The sequence below is a fragment of the Magnolia sinica genome, chromosome 13, assembly GCF_029962835.1.
Source record: "Magnolia sinica isolate HGM2019 chromosome 13, MsV1, whole genome shotgun sequence".
NCBI lineage: Eukaryota > Viridiplantae > Streptophyta > Magnoliopsida > Magnoliales > Magnoliaceae > Magnolia > Magnolia sinica.
Genome location: NC_080585.1, coordinates 46,934,430 through 46,952,887, shown reverse-complemented (window position 1 = coordinate 46,952,887; position 18,458 = coordinate 46,934,430). Strand labels below are relative to the sequence as shown.

Here is an 18,458-nt window from a genome sequence, read left to right as displayed (position 1 = left end):
ACCACTAAGCATGAAGGCAATTACATGTCCTGCCATAGGACCAGAAGTGGACAGGACATGCTCTAGTTAGATGGTTGCATCATGGAATAGCATGGAGCCTGTACCAAAAACACCGGTCATATGGCAACACAATCATGCCCAACAATGCACTTTAGCCTAGCTATTGGTATAATCTGGAAAACGGAAATTCGCAAACAGCTTAGGTCTCTAGAATGCAATGCTGAACAAATTTTTTTATGAACAATAGTGTTTCTCGTTGATGGACATTTTCTTTAGTTGAATTCCATTTGATGTTGAGTTGAGGTTTTCTTAAGCTATTACATTTGATGAGGGCTTCAGGTGGCATTTATCTCTAGGAACAAGAGGAATAATGAGAATTTGGAAGTGGATGGAGCAAGGAAATTCTCCTGCATACCATTCTTCCCTATCTTCACTTTGGAATGAGGGAGCTCTCTCTGTTTCCTTTGGGAGATTGTTCCGCTTAGGGTGGAAGTATTTTGTTTGACAGTGTCAACTAACAAGATTTGCAACTTGGATCATTTGCAACATTGAGAATATACGCCTTCAATTTTTTGTCCATGTCTAAGAGCGTAGAGGAATTAGTAGTGACTTGTTTATTCATTGTTTGTGGCTAGGGAGATTTGAGGTTCTTTCCTAAAATCTCTACGGTTGGGGTTTCCGAGGTACTCTGACTGATAATATCGAGGATTAGGGAAGGGATCTGTTACAAGATAGTTCTAAAATCCTCTCAAAAGATGCGTTTGTTTGCTTTGACATGTCTTATTTTCCAACAAAGGAATAACCAGATCTTCAATAATGTGGTGTCTCATTTGGAGAGATCTGGGTTGGGAATCCACTGTGATACACTTGAATATGCTTGGTGTAGCATGTTGGACACAATACAAACCCATACTGTATTGGATACTCAGAGGATACTTGTAGCCTGTGTTTCCACTGAATCCTACATAAGTTTAGGGAGTCATCGAGAGAATCGTATGAGGGCTTAACTCTAGAAGATTAGAGAGTTTTCCAAACCAAAACCACAGGAAAAGAAAGATATTAAAACTTGGAAGAAGGGAACTCAGAAGAGAAACATGGAGAAAGAATCTAAATCTTGGAAGGAGGTGAACATAGAAGAGATGCATGGATTATTTCTACAAGAGGTGCACTCTACCGGTGTCTGTACCATTGTAAGCTTACGGTGATATCCGGAAGATGTGAGGTCTTTGTGATGTCTTAACACTATCCAACTCATCCATGGGATGTGTCACCTCAAGTTGTCCGAAGGGCCCATAGCTCAGCCCGATCCAAAACTCAGGTAGGCCATAGAAAAGGGAACAAGTTAGGAGGGTACACCCACCCTTTATTTTCACCAGGCCCACTTGAGCGCGAAACCATTTGATTTTTGGCCTGATCCTTCACCCAGAACAGAAGAGGGGCCTAAACAGCCTAGATTATATGTACACAACATGGCGGGCTCCCCATGCAAATCAACAGAGGGTGTTGACTCTCGCCTTGTTCACTGTGCTGTTGCTTGCCTGATTTTTGGGTGAAGCTGATTTTTGTATCCTTTAGACAAATTAAAGTGACTTGTCTGATGGACAGGTTGGATTCCGTGAACGCATCACGTGAAACCCACATCTGCCCGGTATTACCATAGCTTATAATGGTATTGGTACGTCTTGATTGTGTGCCCCCTTTTTTACAAATGACCGTGATTGGTTTGGCCATCTCAGAATGTTTAATATGTGCTGCCTTCATTTGCTCCAGCTTCTCTGTTTCCCTAAATGCTATGAATTTTTGTGCTCAAGTGTAGGGCTTTGAAGAATTTTCTGCCTAAATAGTCTCAGTTGCCATTGTGTTGGCAGACTTCCTAGCCAGCCTAGGCCATGGTTCTTCCCACTGCAAAGAGCAACACTCAAGGTGGAAGAAGTTGAACCATCTCTTGTGCAGTAGAAGAAGAAGCTTAAACTTGACAATGATATCCCATCGGATGGTGAAAGATACCAACTGTTAACATGACATGGGAAACCCTGGAAATATCAACAGAAGGTTGGAGAAGAAGATAGGCCCTGTCCTACCCAACCGGATAAGCATTCCTTCTTGAATTTTAATTTTATCTCCCCTGGAGATAATTCAGTTTGTCGTTGTAACCATTCAAGTCACTCTTACAGGCACTGGTAACTTTTACATACGGACCCATCTTTCCTGCCAATGTATCATGTGTATAGGATATATGGGCCATGTAAAAGCTGGGTCACACCATGAAGATTACCTGCCATAAAAATCATGCCAGTTGACTCATTATATATGCCCCACCTGTATGTTGAGTCAGACCATCCACTGGCGAATGTTTTTTGACAGTGTGACACACCCGATGAGTTGACCAGCTTGATTTCTTCAAGTTTATATTTCATGGTGAGAGCCACCTTTTGCATGTCTTAGATCATCAACATCATCTAAGCCTTATTCCAACTAATTGGGGTTGGCTACATGAATCCTGTTCCACCATTCCACTTTATCAAGGACATGAATCCTTTTGCATGTCTTGGATGTTCTCCACAAATGACATGGCAGGAAAGGAATGGATGTGGAAGTTCATCCTAAAGTGCCTGTATTATGTTGAAGTTCGCATACAGTGCCTGTATGTAAATATATCTCATTAAAAAAAAAAATGTGTCCTTTGAATTGATATTTTCCCCTACATCAGCCCAATGAAACTATTACACATTTGAGATGAAAGAAGCACCTAAAAATTATATTGGGCTTGTCGTAGTGGGTGCTAAAAAGGTTCTCCGCATCCTTGCATCAAAAGGGCATGGAGCAGCTACCTTGAAGAAACATTTCTGTAGGACCCAAAGAAAGGATTTTTGAAGTGACTAGGCACCCAAATACCAATAACAAGAGTTGGTTTAAATTTCAGATTAACAGGTTAATGCATGAGATTTGTCAGAAAATTTGAAAGTTGAAAATAAACATTGATTATTGTGGAAGGAAACACGTTGCAATAGAAAATACAAGAATGACATCCTTGTGGAACTAAAAAATGTTAAATATCCTAGTAAACTACTCGTGGTTGTTGACGTGTTCTAAGTTGGTGCAATGAAGCCTTTGTAAGGAAACTGCATTAAAGCATCAACTCTGCTGTTGGGATTTTCCTTTCACTATCCTGATGGGGTGGGGCATACTGGATTAGGGAGGAGAAAATGGAATTGAGTTCCATTTGAGAGAAACAATTCAGATTCACAGGCACAAGTACAATACCATTTGATGGTTGCGCAGGTTTCATTCTGCGATAGGACTTCTTTCAACACATACAGAAACAAATATAATAGATGGGTAGTAAGCAAAATATAATAGAAGGATGAAAAATTTTGCTACTTGGGTTCGACTTTGGCTGAGAATGTGTACCCACCACTGTAATCGAAAGCATCGCTATTTTCATCCTTTTTTGGTAGAGTTTCATTATAAGGATGGCGCAGAGCGCCCTTCATGGACCCAAAGTCTGTGGCGGATGAAGACGCAGAAGTTGAGTTTGTGTTCAGCCCATCATTCTGCAATATGGTCTCGATTTCCTTCACCACCTCGCTCATTGTTGGACGGTCTGCAGCTGATTCTTCAACGCATTGCATGGCCAACTCCACAAACCTCCCAAAACCAACGAGATTGGTTGCATACCGAATGGAAGGATCCATTATCTCATTCAGGCCATAGTGTTCTTCATTTTTATCCATTGCCATCCGGACCTCCCGAACAATATACTTGCCCTTCTCTATCGGTTGCTTTGCAGATATCAGCTCGAACATAACCACACCGAAGCTGTATACGTCGCTCTTATCTGTCAATTGTTGAGTCATATAATATTCGGGATCGAGATAACCCTGCAACAAGTTGGTCATAGGGATGATGATGAATTGGTCATAGATGTATGTAGAGTTAAAGAGGCATGCTTCTCTCACTCTCTCTGTGTGAAAACTAATTCGATTTCTTTGAAAACTCTATCTAGCAATGGTTTTGTTTTGAGTTTTGAAACCTAGATCCCTAGCTAGAGTTCTGTGTGAGTGTATAGTCAAAACACTCAATCAGGAACCCAGAAAACTGAATCGAGTTCCTTGAAATCTCTTAACTGGTAAAGGTTGTGTTTTGAGGTTTTAAACCAAGATCCCAAGCTTGAGTTCTATGTGAGAGAGGGGAATGCAGCAGGTGGAGTCCAGAATAAGAAATTGATCCAGAAATCTACATGCTAATTCGGATATTCTTTCTCTTCCCCAGAAAAATCAGCTTGGAGCTAAAACGTTGAGAATCTCATCACAGAAGGATCCGTGCAGAATGACAACTTAATGTGAACTCTCAGTAAAGAAGTTCAAGGTGCAACAAGTATAACAGAAATGCTTACCAATGTGCCCTTAACTTGGGTAGAAACATGTCCCTTTCCGCTATCTGATACTAGCTTTGACAGGCCGAAGTCTGCAACCTTGGCAGTCAGATTTTCATCCAAAAGAATATTAGTTGACTTGACGTCTCTATGTATTATGGGAGGATCAGCGAGCTCATGAAGATAAGCTAATCCTCTTGCTGATCCTAAAGCAATCCGAAGTCTCCTCTTCCAGTCCAGATGGATGCCACTTCTCCCTACAGTTGATAGTTGCAGCAACATGGCTGAATACCACAATGTGAGGATAAAGAAAAGCTGCTTGATCTGAAATGGGGTTTGAGAACTTACCAGACAAACTCCCTCTTAGTGTTCCATTTGGAACATATTCGTAGATTAGCATCTGTTCCCCATTCTCAAAACAGAAACCCACGAGACTGACAAGGTTCTTGTGATGAACCCTAGAAAGCAACTCAATTTCAGTCTTGAACTCGAGCCCACCCTGCATGGATCCTTGCTGTGCTCTTTTGATTGCCACAATTTGCCCACCCGGAAGCATACCTCGGTAAACCTAGAGAAAAAGAGGATAGTATGCACTAGATGAGATGCATGAAGAATGGATCCGGAAACTTTTGTGAACAATGACTTGCCACGGAATGGATCACCTTGCCATAACCTCCTGATCCAATCTCATTGCTTTCGGAGAAGTTGTTGGTGCCCTTTTTGAGTTCATCATAAGAAAACCATCTCGCACCTTTCAGTTGTGGTGCACCGCCGCTGTCTTTGCCGCTCGGACCCCAAGATGCTGTGACATGGCGAACAAGCACAGTTGAGAAGGTTCACAATTTCTTGCCGCTGTGTGCATTTTGCACTTAATATGGTTATTATCAGATTTTACACATTACCGAAAGGTTTGCTTAATTCTATGGCTCTTTCTGCCCGTTTCTTTTGCCGGAAGGCATATATCCCAACTCCCACAAGCACGACAACCAAAACAGCACAGCCAACAGCTATCCCGATAACTACGCCTGAACTCATCGAAGTCCCTCCACTTCCGGCTGAAACACTTTTATGTTTTCAATGAGTTGAAGAGAGGAATTATTCACATCTCTTTTGAAGAAAAGGAGGGAGTGCGTACCTGGGAAAGCATATGGAGATGCAATAAAAGAGTATGGTCCAAACTCATGGGGTGGTTTAAAAGTTTGGTTGGTAAGATCGAACCCGATCCTCTGAATCTCTGACCGGTTGAAATACTTTCCGGTGGATGGGAAGAGTTCCAAGTGCACCTGGAGATAGTCATGTATGTTGAAGAATGGCTTTTGAAGAGATACTGAACCTGGAGTTAGGTCGAGTTCTGTCCACAAGCGCCTTTCCAGTGACTGGAATGTGGTGCTGTTGGACAAGTCTCTGAAAAAAGGTGCTCTGAAGTACAGAGTTCCAGTGTATGGGTAGGCACAATAGCAACTCTGAGGGCTGAGCCTCTGATCGGGGGTACATGATGTGCTGCCACAGTTTGCCAAATTCGTTGAATAGGCTGTTGCTGATGATGTCTGGAGCCGGCAATAGTTATCATTGGAGGGCTGAGGGGGGGTACAGAACGGGTTCCCAAAAAGTCTGCAACCATTGATTGAGAAAGATCTCATATAGATGAGGAACTAGTTGTAGAACATGGTATGCTAAATCTCACATACAAAAAAGATAGCGCGTGAATATATGTTCTCACTCTAGATTTTTCGTAGAGCTGGGGTGCACCGTAAAGGAGGCAATTTGGTTGTTTTCCAAATCTACCAGTTGGAGTTGTGGGCTGATGCTTTCACCCATGTCCAAGGTGCCATTGAATGAGTTGTTCTTCAATTTCCTGTCACAAACTTACAATGACTAAATTGGCAAGATTGGACCAATTGGAATTGACTTGCCCACATCACCTTTGTGGCCAAAGTGCTTACACTTGCTGCAGTTGTGGAAAGCTGAACAGCTTTAGCGGGACTTGACCTTGAAGTGTTCCGTATTCCATGACTCTGGTCACCCATCATAAAAAAAAAGGGATTCTTGGGTGAGAATCGTGAGATGGATTAGTCTGAAGAATGCGGCGCATACAGAATTCCAAAACAGATACTTAGTAAACTCACAGAGTGGTAAGAGTCTGTATGTTTGAGAACCAGGTTGGAGCTTCTGATGCATCGAATGAATTGTTACTAAGGTCCCTGGAGAAAAAAAAAAAAATAATTAAGGCATTAGTGGAAGCAGCACAAGATACCATTAGAACTTTCGGGTGCATTCAATTTATTGGAGTTTCCATGCTGATGTCATACACATAATTGAGATAAGTCATTCCGGTAAGGTCAGGTACTGGCCCCGTCAGCTGATTGTTTGCTAAATGCCTGAAAGAGATAGGAAGGGGTCATGAAGGAACCTGATATTGTGATAATCATAGCTGATTGTGGTGGGGCTACTGTCAGTTCCAGTTTTGAAGAACTACTCAACAGTTCATTGTTTTTTTTTTTTTTTTTTGAAAGGTTACTCACAGTTCATTTATCTTTGTGAGGTTGTTAAGGTTTTCCGGGGTGGGACCATTTAGTGAATTCCTATCAAGCCGACTGTTGCAAAAGCAGTAATTACATATATAAAAGTTAGGTAAGTAGAAGTAGAAACAAAAATCTAGCAAGAGAAGAGGACAGATGAGTATATGGTTAGAGGGCCACTCACAGAACCTCAAGGGTTTGCACAAGCCCTAGTGTGGATGGGATCTCCCCAGTTAGTTGATTTCCATCAAATAGTCTGCCAGCAGAGAAGCACAAGCAGTTGGTAGAAGCAGGGTATTGTGAGAGAGAACAGTACTTCAGTTGGTAGGTATTTCCTTACATGTGTATCAGCACCATTTCGGAGCTAAAAAGCTCGGCTGGAATTTTACCCGATAGGTTGTTGTTGTTGAAATGGCTAGCAAGTACATAAATTGGAAAAACCGTTCATTCAATTGTATGCCATTGCCTTGCTTCCAAATGCTAATAAATTGACTTGCTAAATAAGACCCAGATGACAATCCCTTCTGAGATGGAAGCAGGGGACTTGAAGTACTCACAAGTGCTTTGCATGGAGAAGCTGGTCCAACCCGGGGGTGGTTGATGTTGAGACAGGGAGAGATCCAGTCAGCTGATTGTCTGCCAGGTCCAGCCAGTAAACATTGGAGAGCGTACCCAAAGAAGGAGGTATTCCACCAGTGAAGTTGTTTGAATTCAGAGCCCTGACAAGGAAGAGTCGTGATAGAAAATCAGATCTGTTGTAAACCGTTAATGACATGGAAGTAGAAAAGCTTGGTGTGCTACTTACAAGAATGAGAGTTCTTGTAGGTTTCCTAATTCCTCTGGGATGTTGCCAGTGAATCCGCAGCCAGCCAGGATCCTGACAGATAAAAAGAAATAGTGTTGAAGTTGAATTCATCTCTTTCATCTCTAATGCAATATGCATAGATGTGCAGATACTATTCACATGCTTTCTTTTGATCTTACAGGATGGTTAATTTCTTCAAGTCACCGATTGATGAAGAGACGGGTCCAGATAGGCCTGGATTGAAAGAAAGGTCCCTGTGTTGCAAAAAGATATGTTAACAGAGCAATGATCATATGAGTCTGTACTAGTTGAGTAGTGGGCCCCATGAGGACTGAAATTATAGAAAACAAGCTACTTAGATCACTTCTGCCTCTACTATTTAGAGGTGCATGTTATAATTCAAATGTTATTGAAAGTGTTCACCACTCAATTTGAATCATATCTGATAAAGTGACATTCATGGATCAGAAAATCAGTTGAAAAAATGGAATGGTGTAGGAGAATTTCATGATTGTCAATGGTGTCAAATTGTACCCACTACTTAGATCACTAGTCCTTCTATCATTTCAAGTTGCATGAAGTGTTGCTCAACTCTTTTGACAATTGTATCAAATTAAAGAAAACAAACTACTTAGATGATCTCATTTGAATTTGCGCAGATCTTACTATTTACAATTCAAATGCAATGAAAATTTATCTGCTACTTGGTTTTAATTGTATCTGATAAAAGGACATGCGTGGATTGAAAGATCCGTTGGGAAAAAAATTGAAATGTATTCTCATAGATTGGAAGGATGTGAAATTGAATTTCAAGTTGTGTGGTAGCATACTGAGATTTCTTTTCAACGTTTGATGGCTTATGCTGTACATGGTTAATTACCATATAGACACGTCCTATATTTCTCTACTATTTTCAGTACTTTTATCCTTTAAATTACAATTTGATTTGAAACAGGCCACTTATAATTTTGTAATGTGATTCCATTTCAAAACATTGAGCTCACTTCTGCTTTGGTGCCTCTTTACTGGAGAATCTTGTGGTTTTAGACACTATGGATCCTCACGTCTGCTTTGATGCCTCTTACTGGAGAAATCTTGTGGTTTTAGACACTATGGATCCTGATTTTTATTATTATTATTATTACTATTTATTTTTTATTTTTGTTGTTGTTGTTTTCATTTATTTGATGCTTTAGGTAATCAAGCAATTACCTCTGGTAATAGTAGTAGCAATATCACACAGCAAAATATGGAGAGAAGTGAAAACCCAACTCACAAGGATTGCAACTCGGTGAGTGTCCCAATGTCGCCGCCGAGACCACCTACAAGGCCCATGGTTGATAATCTCCTGAAAACATTGAATGGATGATCTTTCCTTATAAGGGGAAGAGGGGAATACACACAGCAAAACATCAATGAGTGATGGCAGATTAACAGAGCAAAGACTCACAATCCGGTCACCCTGTCATCGGTGCAAATGACTCCTTCCCACTTTGAATCACAGGGATCGTTTGATTTATCCCAACTTGGCGGCGTGTGCTGCCACACATTCCTCAGAGCACGTAGTGCAGCCACTGCATAATTTATCCATTTATTAGCCATTATCACTTTTATTATGGGACACCAGTATTTATACTTCACCCATTTGATTTGCTTATGCCCTTTGGGTCCCAAAATGACAAAGAAGAAGATCGGACCCCACGATCCGTTGGATCATTGCACCATCCAATTGTATGAACCAACAAACCGGACTGTGCAGCCCAATGGATTTGATGTTACATACTGCTAAATCTAACCATATGTTCCAGTTTCATAGGGAATACAATCACGCCCACTTAGCCCTACTGGGAATAAAATGTTCCTTTATCGGCAACAAATGGCCTGTTCGGCCATACATGTATGACCATCTTTCTTTGGTTTTTTAATTCTGTTTCCAGAATTTTCTTCTGTTACATGTTAGTAGCTCAGGCATTTAAGTTTAGAAACCATGTGAAACACTCCACATATGAGTAGTTCTGTAGAGATTTTATGATGATGTAATTGAATATAGATATTAAAACAGAACTTAGCGAAAATATATATCTAAAATGGTGGAGAGAATATCCACCCATATCTCTTGAATGCTATGTCACAAATCTAGGGGTTGGGCTATGGATACCAGTGTTTCTGGTCCTTCTGTAACAGCTTCAAAGTAGGCTAATTATGCAATTTCCGGGATTGACTGGTAGACATCAATTATAGAAATCGGATTGCGTACTGAGTTACTCAGTACTATAAGAGCGTACTGAGTAAACTCAGTTGGGCCCACCTTGAATGCATGTGGTCTATCTACACCGTCCATCCGTTTTGCCATCTAATTTAAGGGGTTGAGCCCAAAATTGAAGCATATCCAAAGATCAAGTGGATCATACCACAGGAAACAGTAGGGATAATGATTTCCACCTTTGAAACCTTTCTAGGCCCCACAATGATGTTTATTTGTCATCCAACCTTTCGTAAGATCATACAGACATGGACGAAGGGAAAACACAAATATAAGCTTGATTCAAAACTTCTGTGGCTCCTAAGAATTTTTCAATGGTAAATGTTCAATTCAACTTTATCATTTGGTGTGGTCCATTTAAACAGTATATGCTTCTTTCTTGGGGTCAGGCCCTAAAATTATCTGATAAAATTGATGAAGCAGAGAAGATCAGATACATAAATCATGGTGGACCTCACAGAGTTTACTCAGTACGCTAAGGGCTTGTTTGGCCGGACCGATCCCAAGGTATTAGGAGGGATGGGATCGCGGTATCCCAGGATATGTATGATGAGCCAAATAGACCTGGTGAACTTGTCCTGGGATATAAGCAATCCCATGGATCTTAAAACAATCCACTGACATCACCATCATTACCTTAAAATTGATCCCACCCCTTGGTTGGACGGATTGGAAGGTAAAATCCCGGGATATGCTGGGCGCGCCAAACAGACCCAGTGAACTTGTCCTGGGATATAGCAATCTCATGGATATTAAACCAATCCACTGACACCACCATCATTACCTTAAAATCCATCCCATCCCTCCTAATCCCATGGGATTTGCCCGGCCAAACAGGCCCTAACTGTAATTAGTTACTCACTACGCAATCTGCTTAGGTGGGGGACATATCACCCACAGCCAGCGGCCCCACCAGGCTGATTTTTGATGCAGTTGATCTTCATGGTGGGGCCTACTATTCGCATGGTATGGGTGTCCTACATGAGTGTCTTGTTGGTTGGAAAGGTAGGGCTGCATGACAAGTTAGCATGCATTCAGCTGTTTGGATATGTGCAGTGCTAATGTGGACGGTTGGAAAATGCCATTGGATTTACATTTTGAGAAGATAAGCCAGAAATTATTATTAACTGGCAATTACAACAGCAAGAACTGTTGTGTTTTTTAAAATAAAAAATAAATTTCAAAAATAAAAGTTATTTTTAAAAAGTAAATAAATATATTAATTATTTAAACTTTTCATAAATAGTGTGTATAGCCAGTCGGTAAGAGAAGGGGTTTTTGCTTATGCAACCAGGGTTCAAATCTCCTCGAGGACGGTGTGGCATGGGCTGTAGGGCGCTTTTTGGCGCTTTATTAAGCGCACTTAGCACACGGTTCAATTTTTTAGGCCATAGTACCCTGATGTTTTATTACCTTTTTTTTTTGGCTAATTGAGAGTAATTGTGACATGATTGTACATGTGGCACCTATCCCATGTGTCGCTTATGTGGATACAGTTTTTCTTGTTGGATAACTGCTCCTGTCTGAATGGGTACAGAAATAATTGCCATATGACATAGAGTCATGTCCTTTCATGGAAAGGCAATTATTTGCTGTGAATGGGTATGGATTTCTTGAAGAGGCTCTTTAGCACCTCTTCAGGAAGAAATCCATAACCCTTCAGTTGATATAAATCCTGGATACTATAATCCAGAAGTACAGACTCTTAATTCTTAACATTATATCGCCTTCTGTGCAATTACTCTTGATCTAATCTCTTACTGAGTTTTTTCTAAACGTCTTAAGGCATATCGGTATCAAAACTAGAGATCTGTTCAAACACTTAAATGTGCAAATTTTCGTATTGAAAATTGAATTAAGAGTTCATTGTATTCTGAAGACAATTTGCAGATTTCCTTTGTTTGTACTTGATGGAATTTTCAGAAAAAAGGCAGCAAATCTGTCTTGAGAAATCGACTATTCAAGTCGAGTCTTGAACCCGATAGATCTGATCGTTTTCTTCTATCCTCCGTGGTGTATTGGTTTTCTAACAAGAACAAAGGGGAAAAGAACAAAGAGCAAGGAAAAAACACAGAATACCCAAAACTACCAGCATATCATGTTGAAGCCAGGTCACAACCTGAAACTACAAGCATTACCAAAGTAGTCATCAGGATATTCAGTTTGTATGAGTGGGCCGAAGAATAAGTGATCTAGGCTATTAATTCAATGGGACCTGTTTTGGGTGGACCCCAAAAATCTCCTAAAATGGCCTGGCCATTGGATCGTTGTTTTTCCAGTTGGATGTGGGCCATGCTGTATTGGTTTCTTTCTTAACCATTTATTTGTAAGTCACCAATGAAAGTGTGAGGACTGCCCAAGCAAGGCATTTGAGCTGTGGTCCATCCCCCATGGGGCCCACAAGGTCAACCCTCTGGATCACTAGGCAGATGTCGATAGAATCTCTAACTGGCTACAATGGTAAGAAATCTAACAGTAATTTCCCGAGGAAAACACCCAACAGAAGAAGAAGAAGAAGAAGAAGAAGAAGAAGAAATCCTACATGATGTGAACTTAAATGAATTTTTAAGCGAAAGAAATTCTAGAGGTGGTCAGGGTTGCACTCCGAAATTGTTATTTAAAAACCTGATTGGCCCGCAATCAAAGGATATTTCGATCTGCCTAAAAATCTTGTTGTTTGTAAACACCACCAGTGAGTTAGTGGTCAAGATCTATATGTGCTCAATCTCTTTCCAACCTTCATTTACTTCTACTTTTGTTTCAATAAATTGTGTCACGTAGGATGGCAAACTAAAAAAATAAAATAAAAATGATAATAAATCTGTGATTCCCACTAAGGATTTTGTGATCCGTCAATCCATGAGTTTTGGGGTTTATGCTCTTTAGTAGAATTTACAAAAATCATGGATCATTTCGTGCGTATGGATACACTGAAGAGCTCTTTCTTTTCTTTCAAATGCAACACGAGGTAACTGAGTTTGCAATTCTTGGAAATTCTCCCTTTTTTGGAATGCAACAAGAGAAAACTGAGTTTGCAATTCTTGGAAATCCTATTAAGAGTATAAATCGAAATTCACAAATTATTTTCTCTACTCCAGAAACGGCCATGAGCCAATGCAACCGTTGGTCTTGAAATGGCTTTATGCTAGACAATTACTAATGGAGAATTTGGTAGAGAATAGCAGAACAGAACTCTCTCTCTCTCTCTCTCTCTCTCTCTCTCTCTCTCTCCGAAATGGCTTTAAGCTAGACAATTAGTATTGGAGAGATTGGGCAGAGATTAGCAGAACAAAACTCTCTCTCTCCCGAAATGGCCTTAAGCTAGACAATTACTAATGTAGAGATTGGGCATAGACTAGCAGAACAAAACTCTCTCTCTCTCTCTCTCTCTCTCTCTCTCTCTCCCCCAAACAAGTAACGTGGGTGGATTGATGTAAGATAGAAAGTCTCACTCTCAAACCCAAAGAGAGAGAGATGAGAAGAAGGGTGAAAGGAAAGGAAGAAGACGTATTTTTTTATTTATTTTTCATGTCTTTCCATAGAGAAGAGAAACTAATTCAAGTAGAACAGAGGAGAAGCATCTCTACGTTACCATCTCGACCGTCTGTATTGCTTGAGACCCCATAAAGGGCCGGCGCAGCAACCAGCAACACCAACAGCAATGTCCATGGCATCGCCGCCATGGCCGGAAGGAGAGAGACTCGTTGAAGAGAAGGCTGTGAACCGACGATGGAAGTTGGAGGAGAAGCTCACGACCGTCAGATTAATCCCTCAAAAAGCGGCAGTTTGTTAGCAGATTGAGTGTAAAGCAACCTCCATTTTCACATCCTAATGATAGATGGATCCACCAACAGCATGGCTACTATGTATGCATTATGGTACGTATGATGTGTTGTTTAAAAGTGTTCAAAAGTCTCCTTCTTGTCGGTGCCTGTGCCTTGGCTTCTAAGACAATCCAAACCAGTGGTATCAATGGGCCATCATCATCATCATTATCATACTGACATTCATCATGACCATATGATCATGTTCTCACTCTTTCTCATGTTAATGAGGAAGAATGCAATTTTATCTGATTGGATTTTTGTTTGTTTGTCCGTTTACTCGGCCCACGGTATTAGGTAATAAAGATGTTGAATTCCATTTCTGCCGGATTTGAATTTCTAAATTACTATTTTTAATAAGATTTTAATATAATAAAAATGCTCACGTTCAACTCTTGTATTCACACCCTTTGGTCGATTTTTCGGAACATCAGGTCAGTTCATGAGGTGGGCCTTGCCATAAATATCAATTGGGGAGAAAATGTAGTTAATTGTCTCATTGGGTAGCCCACATCCATACATTGGTCCAGATTTAGATCATCAGCTGTCCATTCGTTTTAATAGTGTAGCTCACATGATAAGTGGGAAGCACTGATTTTTTCTACAAGTGATCTTTATTGTGTGGTCCACAGTTTGTACGGTTCAGATGCTCCACGAAGGTGACAAGTTGGCAGGAAGGAAGGTGTTGTATGTGAAATTTACATACAGGGCGCTCTATGTGGACATTGCTCGCTTACTTCAACGCGACTGGCAACATGGTGGTTGGTTGAGGGACCCAGCTCTGTCTCTCTTTCAACCAAGACCAACCACAAGCAAGTGGATAGACGGGCTGTACTCTTTATGAGAGTGGACCACCATCTTAAAAATGGTGGTTACTTTTCAACTGTAGTCATGGCTTTGTTTTACATCAATCCAGGCCCTTAAAACATTGACCCATTTGTGGGTGGAACATGACCCACAAACTAAACTGAGAAGATAATAGTAACTACCTGATCTGTTTCCTTGTAATCTGAACCACTCACTGTTTAACTTTTAACCATCCGTTTGATAGCCATCAATTGGATGGTTGGGCTTTCTCGATCGGTATGATTTCATAAATATGGTCCATTTACCGTATGCCCAAAATTTCGATAATCTGGAGAGACGTACATTGGTGCCACAAGAGAGGAGGATGTGTGACCATCATTTCCAAAACGGTGGTGAACTATCATAGGAGTCTCAACGGTGTGACCGTGTCTTCGAAGTACAGTTCAATGTCATTAAGAGAAGTGATCCAGTGCTCTCAGAGCAATACAAGTCAGAGTACTCCTAGTCGTATCGAATCGTATAGACAGTCTAATCGACTGATCTTAACTGTCCGTTATCTTTAGAAAGCATTCTATAGGCCACCACTTAAAAAACGCTATGATCGGATGGTGAAATCCATCGTATTAGTTCTTATTTGTTTGTAGCCATCCTTTTTCCAAGACATGGATAGGATGGTTATACTAACCTAAAAAAAACTATCCTTACAAATCATAAGTAATCCATGATTTAACCTAATATCTTGTTGGATCAGATTGTCAATTGGATTTATTTTTATGTAAATGAAATTGACCGTCCATATTAAATACCATTAATCTTATGGGTAATATTTCTCGGATCGTTGTGATGTTTGCATGATAGCCAGGAACCGTGCGCTGGACCTAATGAACAGTCTAGATCAATGGATTACATCGTTTTAAGTGTCTTAATGAGCACGCACCGCAATCTACAAGTGCTGTGAATGGACTGGAACATTTCTATCCAAAAAATAATGAATAGGAAATTTGGTGGAGTATAAAACACCCAAAGTAATTTTTTCTGCCATTGGTGTATCTCAACACGTTTGATCATGATCTTTTTGACCATGATGAGATGTGGACCACACTCCCCATCATCACACCAGATGCGATCCACCTGCCAGTTCGCAATAATGACTGATGCTAATCCAGAGATGCAGCTTCAAACGTCCATGCCAGGATGGCCCATCTGGGCCATTCATAAGGTGGTCCCACGTTGCATACAGAAAAAAATCTCACTCATTAGAAAATGCTTCTAATGAGTGAATGTCCGATTAACGGTGGAGCCAGCAGGACGGCTGGTTCAGATCATTACTCACATCCCACATGCGTATATGCCTCAAGATCAATGGGCCCACTTCATCTACAGTGTATTGGTTATGATTGCAACGAAGAACTTTGGTTATACAATGCTAACCATCCAATCTATGGCTCTGAAAGAAAAGGCAGAAATCATCAGATTGATTTCATCTTTGCATCATGGCCCATCTGATGGATATGTCAAATAAACAGACAGTCTCGATCAATGATTGGAGTGTCCCAATTGGCACTTTGAATATGAGGAAACAATGCTAATGTGTACGTTTATGTATGCTAATGAGTTGTACCATAATTGAATAAAATCAGAAAGAAAGAGTCCAAGCGCGTAATCGGCAGATTCTATGTCGTTTTCTGGTTGTAGTATATACGAAAGTTTGCTAAACTCACGCGAGTGTGAGAGGCCAACCTATACAAGCGCATGCACACGTGCCAATATAGATATACACGTGCCTGATCAGTGCTTTCTGTTAATGGGTTTAATATTTTGGGTCGTTTGGCCTAAAAGTAATGGGTTTTAAGTCCTCAGCTAGGTCGGAGTATACAAAACAAATGGACGGTTGTAAATAAGTATTTAACTGTCAGTTTATTTTGCAATTTGTGGCTCACATATTGAGTGAAAATCTTGAAATTTAAGTAACTAGACTCAATAATTTTGAAAATATAGATGGACAGATCAGATCTCACAAGGGTAAGCCATCATAACACATATGACTGAGCGTGAAAGAGCAGTGTTCGGGCATAAGTTGGCTTAACAAAGGTATGAGCATAGATATATTCAAACATGATTTACTTGTATGCCTCTCATGCAATTTTTAAGCAATTCCTTCGTGGTCGTGTATCATTGATTCAACTTTGACTGAGTATCCGACGTTTTTCTTTTGAAACAATCTTTCTTCTTCGTACCCTTTTCTTTTTATTTTATTACCTCTCAAGTCTCCTCTAAAATGAGGGGAAGTCGGCGACATGATAATGTTAGTTTGCACTGTTTAAAATATGGTGGTGACTTTTCTAACACACATGGCATTGCTCTTTGGCACCAATCTCTGGCCCAACTATGGATGGATCATAACGGATGAATTTGACTGAGAGGATAACATCAACCATTCCATTTTTTACTTTTGAATTTAGATCACTTACTATTTTACTTTTAACCATCTGTTTGGTGGACATAAATTGGATGGTCAGAATAATTTGCTTGATTGGTGTGATTTTAGAGTTGTGCTTCATCTACAATGGAAACTATAATTTGAATGGTCTAGATATCTGTTGGTTAGTACGACATGCGAGATGGATGATCACCAGCAATTTTAAATGGTTCAGAACTAAGATGGGAGGAGAATCTATGTGGCCTCTGGCGATGACTCCGGAGTAAGTCCAGGGGACTTGGAAATTCCTGTATTTGGAAGCTGTGTGGGGCCTACAAAGATGTCTGTAACAAATCCATTTGTCCATCAGTTTTCAAGAGCATAATAGGACTGGAATCTAAAAATCAGCCAGATCCAAAACTCATGTGGGCCACACCACACGAACCCGTGGGAACGGAAATTTCCATAGTTGAAACTTTCTTGGAGCCGATCATGATGTTTATATGCTATCCAAACCGTTCATAGGGTTATTACCACTCATATAAACTGTAGGAACACATTTTTATATTGATTCAAAACTCCCATGTGTAATTGTGGGCGTTGGATCCCCAACGTTTCGTGTACTGTGATCTACAGGAGTTTTGGATCTGACCATTTTATATTTCTGTTTTATTGTTGTCTGTGAAATTTGGAATCGGATTGCCTTGCCCGGGCTGTGCGGGGGCCCACAGAGATGTTGTCCCTGAGAAATCCACTCCATCCATCTACTTTGAAATACTACTGTCATGGGAGAATTTGAGCCGACCTTAATTGGGGTAAGCACAGTTCGACCAGTTGACTGACCGCATCAGGGAAAAGGGATGGCCGAGCAAGAATAGCAGACACGTAATCAAGTACGCGCTATATTACTCTGTTTAAGTTCTTTTGTAGAGCTTTCACGTCAGTTGGAACCCAGAAGAAGTCATTACACATATCTTCCCAGTTGGAACCCAGAAGAAGTCATTACACACATCGTCCACCGACCCCGAATAGGTGCTCATCAACAGCGTGACTAAACCGTCACAGGAAGGACTCGGATAATAAGGTGGGCTCGGACGGAGATATGCCCTACAATCACGCTTGAGGCTTAACTCCAATAATGCACGTATGGGAGCAATACCTGGCACACGATCTTAGCGTAACTGACAACTTCAGCGCATACGTTATTCATGCTAAATGGCGTAGCTTATGCCGAGAATGATGGACATGGTCGTTCTGTATAAATAGGTGACTCATTGGCATAAACAAGTACACAACATCTCTCACCCAAGAACCATACTACTTAGACCCAGATTCCTAGCTTGACTTTGGCATCGAAGGGTCTCTTGCTCTAGCCAGGGTCTCCTTTGTCTTCCTCTTTTGTAGGCATATAGGGCTCGACACGAGTGCTTGGAGCTCGGAGGGGAT

General features: G+C 40.7%; 1 protein-coding gene across 1 annotated transcript; it reads right to left on the bottom strand.

Annotated features, from left to right (window-relative positions):
* Window positions 1-2,954: 2,954 nt before the first annotated feature.
* Window positions 2,955-14,018, bottom strand: LOC131223721 (leucine-rich repeat receptor protein kinase HPCA1-like). Its single transcript, XM_058219206.1, has 19 exons — window positions 13,555-14,018; window positions 9,150-9,273; window positions 8,976-9,047; window positions 7,879-7,953; window positions 7,700-7,771; window positions 7,452-7,613; window positions 7,235-7,309; window positions 7,079-7,150; window positions 6,898-6,969; window positions 6,685-6,753; window positions 6,502-6,576; window positions 6,319-6,390; window positions 6,096-6,230; window positions 5,511-5,986; window positions 5,278-5,430; window positions 5,038-5,177; window positions 4,724-4,943; window positions 4,397-4,632; window positions 2,955-3,881 (listed from the first exon to the last, which is right to left on the bottom strand). Exons 1-19 carry the CDS (start codon window positions 13,643-13,645, stop codon window positions 3,378-3,380), a joined length of 2,895 nt encoding a protein of 964 aa, XP_058075189.1. The 5' UTR covers window positions 13,646-14,018; the 3' UTR covers window positions 2,955-3,377.
* Between the last annotated feature and the right edge of the window lie 4,440 nt (window positions 14,019-18,458).

What these genes read in the sequence shown, in the direction of transcription:
- LOC131223721 (XM_058219206.1), bottom strand. Translation starts at nt 13,645, where the DNA reads ATGGCGGCGATGCCATGGACATTGCTGTTGGTGTTGCTGGTTGCTGCG. An exon ending in TTGAAGAAATTAACCATCCT is followed by an intron (nt 7,772 to 7,878) that starts GTAAGATCAAAA and finishes TTTATCTGTCAG; the next exon opens with GATCCTGGCTGGCTGCGGAT. An exon ending in ACTAAGAGGGAGTTTGTCTG is followed by an intron (nt 4,633 to 4,723) that starts GTAAGTTCTCAA and finishes TATCAACTGTAG; the next exon opens with GGAGAAGTGGCATCCATCTG.